The 10,100-nt window shown below is 36.7% G+C and overlaps 1 protein-coding gene across 1 annotated transcript; it reads right to left on the bottom strand.

The window, feature by feature from the left end:
* Positions 1–1,434: 1,434 nt before the first annotated feature.
* Positions 1,435–9,844, bottom strand: LOC113517090 (uncharacterized). Its single transcript, XM_026901645.3, has 7 exons — positions 9,678–9,844; positions 8,212–9,327; positions 7,863–7,924; positions 6,370–6,429; positions 5,886–6,119; positions 3,907–5,386; positions 1,435–3,680 (listed from the first exon to the last, which is right to left on the bottom strand). The coding sequence occupies exons 1-6, from the start codon at positions 9,689–9,691 to the stop codon at positions 3,918–3,920; spliced, it is 2,955 nt and encodes a 984-aa protein (XP_026757446.2). The 5' UTR covers positions 9,692–9,844; the 3' UTR covers positions 1,435–3,680; positions 3,907–3,917.
* Positions 9,845–10,100: the final 256 nt, after the last annotated feature.

Here is a 10,100-nt window from a genome sequence, read left to right as displayed (position 1 = left end):
TGAATTCGTCACGATGGGCTAACTGACCTACTTCATCTTCATCTACCATCCTTCACTGGTGCCCCGCCGGTGTATACCGATAGCACGGGTGGGGTTACCAATCCATTATCATCCGTTAAAAAAAACATCTAATAAGTACCTAATCTACGGATTATTATCTAGGAAGGAAAGATATTATCAACGGTATCCAAATAAATTACTTATTAGGGTCATAATTATATTTAGCAAATACTATCTAGTCTACGTGATAATATCATCACAGTATAAAAATCTGTGAAGCTCCGTATACTGCGTTGTCTTCATAAGACAGTTGCTCTCTATCCTTCTGTAAGCTACGAAAAGTAAGAATGTCACGGCCCACACACAAAAACAAAAATTTACATGAGCCCAACCACCTACTTTAGGAAGGGATTGTTAGAAAGTCGGATTACTACTCCCATTGCTAACAAGTCGACCTCCCCGTGGTGCAGTAAATTTACGCCATATCCCACCCTTCAAACCGAAACACAGCCATGCAAACACAACTACTTCACGGTTGAAACACGAATGGGACAGAGGTACCCAAGCAATCGACTTTTGTACAAAGTCTCCCTCTGGTCAGTGCAGGCGGATTGGTAACCGCAGTTAGGCCTTTAGTGATGTTTTAAGAAGGACAATGCTGCCCATCCCTCCACCATACACTCCTTTAGTGGCCTTTTACGAAACTCGCTGGAAAAGAAGGGGTGGTCTATTCTATGCCGGAACCAAAGGGGATATATATATATATATTTCAATATATAATATGCATTTTTAAAGGGGCCAACTACTTAATACTGATGCACTTGTATATACAATATAATATTTCATAAATATATAAAAGCAGCGGGGAAGGAATTGTTAGTATTGGGGAGGTTAGTTTCTATCAACATACCCTATCAGGTCGACCTCCACGTGGTTTTCCCTGGAAACTATCGTGACTAATTTATCATTGAATTCGTCACGATGTGCTAACTGACCTGCCTTTTCATTCTCACCTTTCACCTCCCACTGGTACCCCGCCTGTATACCAATAGCGCAGGCGGGGTTACCATGCCATTTTCACCCATAAAAAAATTTAAAAGCATGCTTCCTCAAGTAGGTAATGTTTACTCCTAAAAAGGAAATATAGTAACAATAGCTTTTAGCCGCGACTTCGTTCGCATAACCGGGACATGTTAACTTACCAGGGTTAAGTAGCCTATATCTTCCTCCATACCATGTAGTACGTATTCAAATTTATAGTGAACGACCGATCCTGGGCTCCAATAGCTAAGGACGTTAATAGTTCTTAGAGCCCAATAAAAATTTCATAACGACATTACTTAAGCCCTTTAAGGGCTACAAAGTAACAAACACAATTTCACATTTATAATATTAGTAAGAATTACAAATACAAGAAATAAAAAGTGGCATAAATTTCGTTGTAAAACTTTATTTTCAATATTATTCTATGAGATTAGCAGCTAGTCAAATTACTGTGCAGAATATTATGTAATACTTTTGAAATACAATATGAAATTTACAAAAAATAGCATGTACATAAGTACCGCATCAGTTTTCTGTATCCAGTTTTTATGAAATATAATATAATAATTATGTCTACAAAAGATACATTTTTGTCAAAGTAAAGTACTTACATCCTACTATCCTATTGTATGAACAATGTACCTATATGATTACGATGGAATTTGGTGACGGATTTTGGAGGCAATTACATGGTTTCACCTATAGTTTTACCCATATCGGAAAGAATTCCAATAGAGCTTGTTAGTTCCATATTTGAAAAATAAGGGCGAGGAGCATCCAAATGGCCCGTTTACTGTATACTATTGTCTTAGATTATATAGATATAGCATCGAGTATTAAAAACGGGTCAAAATCATATATACATATATTAATTAAAATGGCGGCAATTTTATTATTTACTTTATTCATTAGTACATGTATGTGTACAAGGTGGACTTAATGCTAAAAGCAGTATTAATGAATTAATTGAATTATACACACAAAGATAAAATTTACACTTTCAATGATTTAAAAAAGGAAATGTATTTTTATGTCTACATTCAGACATAAATAAAAGAATCAAGATAAGCATCATTACGAATGACTGCACTGTTTATCTTGTTTTTTCAAATATATTCGTAAGAATGTTGCAACGTTTTTATTTTTCAATTTAACCTTATATATAATTTTTTTTATACTGAGTAATAAATGTACATTATATTACCCCTATTCACCCACACACAGGTAAAAAGTTTATCTATTTTGGTGTAGCATTTGTATGGAGACACTCTATCTATATAATCTCATTGGCGTATTTAGGATTATTTTGTACTGTACTAGACATAGGTATATGAACTCTCAGATACGTTTTATTTGAAGCTTCGCTCACATCCTAAGGTGTACACCGCCCATCCTAAATACGCCTATTTAAAATCCAAGGATATTTGTATATACAAAGGTAAAATTTATAGTTTTAACATAATGTTTTGAGTTTGAGAACAACAAAATATAGTACAGACAATTTTTTTTTTTTTTTTTTAATTTAAAAGGCTGAAAGAACGTCTTGAGTGTCAATTTTGATAAAAACTAGTACTGCATAATTAGATTTATGAAAAATTATTTTTTCTACTGGATAATAGAACTCATTAAAAGAAAATACACTATGTAAGTAGACAATATTAGTTTTTGAATAAATTTTGTATTCATATTTTCTTCTATTAGTTATGCCAATAACTAAGCATTGCATACCCGACAGTGATATACAATGCCAGGTATCCAGCGATAAAATGCTTTTTCATTTTCTATTTATCAGTCACTGATGGACATGTCAAAAAAGCAGTCACAGATGATCATACCTCAATGCATCTGATATTGGGCTTACTAAACATAAGGAAAATATTTCCCATCCCATTGTTCAACATTACTTCACAGAATAGTTGTAAGAGCCTCTCCAGGAATAAATTTGTATCAGTAATAATATTATATATTACCATTATTAAAATAACAGGGATTTCATTACTTTTTTATTTGGAGCGATTATAAAATTACCTTACATAAAATGAAATATTCAAATCAGCTTTTAAATTAAACCCAGTACTATTAAATAAAACTCATTGCTTACTATTAAAATTAGAACTGGTACAAATGTTCCTGATATTGACATTTCACAGTAGACCCAATATAAGTTAAAATAATTATTTTTATAACTAACTTGTACGTATATTGTACAAATCAACTGTTGTTCTTATTACTTATAAAGTAACGAATGTGACATATTCTTAATCATACTCAATATTTCAACTTATAATTCAATGTGGATACAATATAACATATGTAATAAAAATAATTTTAAATTAAAATCCAAAAGGGTTAACCATGAGAAATGCGGAACACAGATAAATAATTAAGAATATATATTCATACATCAGTAAATATCGTAGTAAAACATAGATGTAAGAAAGTGAAAGAAAGAATTGACCATATGCCTTGTTGCATATACTCTTTGTCAATATTACGACAATAAAATTGAATTAAATACATACTTGGAATGGATTTTAAAATCTCAATTCTAAAACTATAGTATTTTTGATCTCCGTTGTTTAGATTTTCTGCTCATCGCCTCCTGCGTCGACGCGAATCCCCATTGTATCCATTTTCTGTAAGGAAATAATATAATTCAATAAATCCGCATTAGATTCATACCCGCATAGTATATACATTCATGTAAAGATACCATGGATGATATACCAACCATAATAAATTGTATAAACATAACTAATAACAACAAGAAATAAATATAATTATGGGTGGCATATCTAGTCAAGACATAAAAATGTGTGATTGTTAAGGAGGTGAGTTTGCATTGGTTTGAATATAACAAACCTCATTCCTATTCACCGCTGGTGATTCCTCTGGCGGTCATAATTGTACCCCACGGAGCCATTTGCCTGCGCACCATTTAGACCAGATTGATCTAAACCAACTCCAAATGGTCTGCCTGGACCCATATTCTGAGGGCCATAATAATCCATAACATTTTTATATCCAGCATCACTATAATTCTCATTTGAAAACTGTTCTTGTTCATTATTTCTTTGATTGTTCTTAGATCCATATGAGCCAAAAGCAGTGAAGTTGGCGGCTTGTGATCCTACGTAGTCGCCACCGTTCTGGGGAAGCATGCGCGGCAATAGGCCCCCGTGAGGTACTCCGAGACCGCCAGAGGCAAATCCATGACCGGGCGCTGAACCCAGTCCGCCGCCGTCGAGGCCTCCGAGTCCTTGAGACCCAAGACCACCACTACTCGGAGTCTCCGAGTCATAGTCATCACGATCTCGTCCTCTTCCACGACGACGCCTATCTCGGCCTCTCGAGCGAGACCCGGAGTGGCCGGCGTCCGAGCCCAGGCCACCCTCGGAGCCGAGGCCACCGCCTGAACCGAGGCCTCCACCTGAACCGAGACCTCCGCCAGAGCCGAGGCCCCCGCTCGTACCAAGGCCTCCACTAGAGCCAAGGCCGGTACTGGAGCCGAGACCACCGCCGGAACCCAGGCCTCCGCCTGAGCCGTAACTGGATGCGCCAAGCCCTCCACTACGAGGGCCTCGCTTCCTGGAATCTGACTCGAGACCACTTTCTCCCGAGCCACGTTGCCCATGAGTCGCGCTACCAGATTCAGGAGGTGGAGGGGGAGGAGGAGGTGGTGGGGCTGACCATCCTCCAAGCATGGGCCCAGAAAAAGAAGGCATCATCATACCATATTGATCAGCAGGAAAATATGGAGGCATGACAAAGCCTGTACCATTCATTGGTGGGGGAACACACATATTCATTTGGGGATTTATAGCCATTAAAGGTGGAATCTGTGGCTGTTGTTGTTGGAAGTCTGCATTATCTGCATGATTAGTGTTATCTTGAGAAGTTATTTCTCTCTTAGAATGAAGTTCGGTATTATTTACAGGAGGAGTGGATGGACCTTTTCCATTTGATTTGTCATTATGAGAAGGTGGGAGTTGTGGACCAATAGGAGTAGGTAGCAGCGACTTTGGCGTGGGCAAAAGAGGTTGAGAGGTCGTCTGAGGCCCTGTATTCGTAGCATCCTTCATAGGGCTGCACTTGCCTGAACGAGAACGGCTACGCGAGCGGGAACGGGAGCGCGAATGACTTCTCGAGGATCTTGATGATTTGCTTCTTGAGGATCTGGACGAGCTGTGTCTGCGACGACGACGGTCTCGAGAACGGGTCCGCGAGCGGGAGCGACGTCGGCGGTCGCGATCACGATCGCGGTCACGGTCACGGTCCCGCGAACGAGAACGGGAGCGTGAGCGACGTCCGCGACGATACCTTCCTCCCCGTCCACGGTGACCTGCAAAAAATATTAAATTTATTATTCATATAGTCATTATTGTCAGCACTTGGTGGGACTTTGTATACATATTGTTATTATTAAAAAAAACTCTTCCACATAAAAGGTGTTATAATAAATACCCGACCTGTTTCACTATTTAGGCAAACTCATATCACAAGGTTCTTATATATCAAAGGTGACCAACCGGTCCATCGTGGCAAGAATAAAAAAAAATATATTTTGCTAATCTAAAGGCAGACTCGGACGCAATGCTCACACTAATATGAATAAGTAGTTATTACGAATAATTTCCAGTTTTATGTTTTCTCTCTTAATAAAAAAAAACTAAATAATTGTGTACTGAACTATGTATGTTATTTGATTTGAGATTTAAAGTATGTAATTGGCAGATCGCACAGGTTTTCGTCAGTAAACAGTAAATCTCAGATATAGTCAAATCAGTCACCCCTGTTATATATTAAGGAATACATATAACTATTTTTTATAGAATACTTACGTCGTCCGCCACCACCTCCGCGTTCTGCAAGCTCCTGCAATTTCGGATTTACGACTTGCTTGGCTTCTTTTAAAACTGATACAAGATCAGCAGCCTTAGCAGCGTTTGAAGGGGTGAAAAATGTGTAGGCAGTACCAGTTTTATTTGTACGCCCAGTTCTTCCAATACGATGTACATAATCCTCAGAGTTACTGGGATAATCAAAATTAATAACAAATTTCACATCGTCAACATCTGAAACAAATAAAAAAATAAGAAAATTATGCAAATGAGAATATAATTACAATAGAATTTGTTTATATTTATGTTTGTTATCTCTAAATTCCATCATTTATAAACAAATATAGATTTTTTTTATCTGAAAGAATATACTTTCAGTATGGTCCCATAGACATTTCGTTCAAATGAGTATCCTAATTCATAGTTAATTTTTAAATCAAAATATCTAGTTATTTCTATAAGAAAATCTTAAATTATATCATACCTAGACCTCGAGCGGCGACATCTGTAGCTACAAGAATTGGCGCTTTTCCACTTCGAAAATCTGAAATAAAATCAATATATAAGAAATTCGAAACAATATACTATTAAACCAATATTAATGTGCTGCAGTATATGTATATTGTCCATATACTGCAATATTACTGGAAATGAAAACGAAAATGCAGCCCATATTGCTTTTAAAGGTTAAATATTTGTGTCCATAAGAGGCTACAAATTCTTAATCTCTTATTTACTTAAACTATCATCACTCTAAAAGTAGTAAGTATATAGCCTAATTACTCTTAGGCTGTATCTAATTAATTCTTTATTGCATCAATTACAAAAACTATGTCATGTAGAAATCAACAGGTAATCAGTCATATCACCACTGCAAGCTCTTCAAGACGTCTTTAAAGTTGCGTATCGATTAAGAGAACAATGTATGCACAAACATATGCTGTAAATTATTACACTCCTATACTTAAGTTATTGGCAACTTAGTACCATATCAACGTTTCTTCAAATTCTATTTTACATTTATTAATTTAAAGTACTTGTCTTCTGAAGACTCAACTCCTATCTCTAATTACAACAATATTACATTCCACCTCTCATAGGCAACGCATTATGAGAAACGTAAACGATTTATTCAATAATATATACATATATAACAAGAAAAAGATACATTTTAAATATATAATTAGAATACAGTAACTTTTGTGTATAGGTAAAAGAAAATGTTACTGGGATGAATATTATTTTAACAAAAAAGGGTCTAATGCGATCCATTTGATGTTTTTTATGCCAACACTACTTCTATTTTTGAACACAACTTACTAATAACTTCGATTCCTTCAGGGCAATCATGTCGAATCACACACAACGCATTTAAATATGAATCTAGAGCAAGAGGAGTGGAACCCCGAGCCGGTGAGTGCGGACGCGCTCAATCCGCGCCGGCGCCATTGTGCCGTCACGCAACGGCAAACGGCGCTTTGTGCGTTCGCTGCCGCCGGCGAGGGGGCGAGCCTCGCCGCGCTGAACATGCGAGAAGCGGCTCAGACTGGCCGCGATGGCAAGTCAGAGTGCATAGAGCTTAGCCCCGACTACTAGAGGCGGGCACGGAGCGGACGCGGCCGCAGGCGCCTCGCCGCCGCCGCCGGCGCTTAGCGGCGACGGCCGCGGCGTGCCGCCGCCTCCGCCGCCCGGCCGCAGCTCCCCACAGCCTGCACATGCAGACATGTCTTCAGACACTAGTATACTAGCAAGGGCTTACGCCACACCCATCGCTCTGTGTCTGCAGTCCGACACCGCTTCTCGGCGACGACAACCACTTGGTTCACTTGCTATTTTCTATTTATTTTATGAGATGTTTCATAAATTGGATAGTTTTCGTGTCTACAAATACTGTATTACAAAAAGAAGATAAAATAATAAATAATAAACAAATCAAATATTTTTTATAATTAAAAATGCCTTTATAACATTGATTACCTTGCAAAACCCAATCACGTTCATTTTGAGATTTATCCCCATGTATACATACTGCTGGCCACCTATATGAAAAAAAAACAAATGTCAATTAATTTCATTTGGAAATTATCATATTATTGTTGAATTAATTGCTAATGAAATCAAAAGTAGTAGATTATTATAAAATTAGAATACAATTTTTTTTTAAATAACAAAAATTATTAATGGTAACTTAAAATGATAACATGGCTGAAATCTTAGGATAAACTTTAAAATATAGAACAATCTAATTTTACAGTCCATGAAAATTTCAAAAAACAATGAAAATAATATATTATAATGAAATAAATATATAATATGTTGTACTCACCCATCTCGTTTCATTTTTCTTGTTATATCATCAACTCGTCTTTTGGTCTCAATGAAAATTATTGTTTTGTTTTCTTTCTCTGCCATTATTTCTTTGAGAAGAGTACTCAATTTAGTCTCCTTTTCATATTCCATACACACATCAATAATTTGTAAAATATTATGATTAGCAGCTAATTGCAGAGAACCAACATTGATCTGAAGGTAATCTTTCAAGAATTCTGAGGCCAAACTTTGCACTTCTCTTGGCCATGTAGCTGACCACATGAGTGTTTGCCTGTCAGGTCGGATTTGCTCAATGATTTTTCTTATTTGAGGTTCAAAACCCATATCTAACATCCTATCAGCCTCGTCTAACACTAAGTATGTTGTTCTCTTCAAGTTGGTTCGTGAACTCTCTAAGAAATCCAACAAACGACCTGGAGTGGCAATAACAATTTCAACACCAGCATCCAGATCACGAGCCTGAGGTCCTTTAGGAGCCCCTCCAAAGAGACAAGTGTTGTGAATCTTTGATGTATTTGCAAATTTGTCACAAACTTCTTGAATTTGCTGTGCTAATTCCCTAGTAGGAGCTAATACTAATGCAATAGGACCATCTCCTCTGCTTGATTTTGGCTGATTATTGATATGGACAATAGCTGGTAAAATATATGAAAGTGTTTTACCAGATCCAGTTGATGCAATTCCCACCATATCATAACCACTCAATGCTATTGGCCACCCTTGAGCCTGAATTGGTGTAGGTTTTGAAAATCCCATCTTGTCGATTTCATCCATAACATAGCTTGGGAATCCAGCTTCTTCAAAAGTCATTGTAGGTTTAGGAATATTACGTCCTTTTAGAGTTATTTCATTATCACTTCTCCACGCCTCTACTTCTGAATCTGGCCTTTTTTCCACTTCAGGATGTGGTACGTAAAAGTCTTTTTTGAAAGGTTTTAATCTACTGAGATCCCATTTGGGCTTTCTAAGATTTGCTCCTGGATTGCTTCTTCGACCGCCACCGCCTCCTCCACCGTAACCTCCACCGGAACCAAGGCCATAACGAGGGCTTCGACTGCGACTTCTACTTCGACTCCTACTGCGGCTACGACGCCTATCACGACTGCGATCCCTATACAAAGATTATCGAGTGATCTTATTACGCTAAATTAATATGAAATACAAGGAATAAAGAACAATTCACTTATTTAAAATAAATAGATCAAAATGGAATTTTTAAAACACCATGCTTCCTGGAGTAGGTACGCCATTACATTATCATACAAAAGACGCTCACCATATCATTGGTTAATTAGTTAAAACTTGCATAAATTTAGTATAAAAAGCAAACCAAAATTAATTTTACTTCAACTAAACTGGAATAGCAAACTAACAATGAATTAATTACAAATACGTAGATGCCGAAAGTAGTTTAAATCCATACCCTAACCAAATAGGTTAAATACAAGAATTATTACTTACCTGCCACGACCCATTATATTAATAGCACTGCAGAACTATATATTTTATATTAACATAAAAAAATAACACAATTATAAAACTGGCACGATAAACTAAATGATGAACGCCATTCAATTATGCGCGTACAATACAAAATGGCCGCAAATCAAGTCAAACTACTTAGTCACAGCTACTTCCACGAGTGTTACCAGATTTAAGTTGGATATTTACCGAAAAAACAAATTCTTTTTTTTTTCATAATTTACACGATTTTCTCTTCTTTTATCTATTAAAGTTAAGAACAGAAAACGATATTAAATATTGAACACATATATTATGCAGCATAAAATATTACAGCAAATAAGATGCTTAGCAACGGTACCGTCATAGAAGACCAATATGTAAGTTGTATATCTATAACTTGTGGTCCTAATATAGAATTAT

This window comes from Galleria mellonella, unplaced genomic scaffold, assembly GCF_026898425.1.
Source record: "Galleria mellonella isolate WM207_F2 unplaced genomic scaffold, CSIRO_AGI_GalMel_v1 utg83, whole genome shotgun sequence".
In the NCBI taxonomy this organism is placed as follows: Eukaryota; Metazoa; Arthropoda; class Insecta; order Lepidoptera; family Pyralidae; genus Galleria; species Galleria mellonella.
Note: the sequence above shows the minus strand (reverse complement) of the source record. Positions and strands in the feature narration are given on the sequence as shown.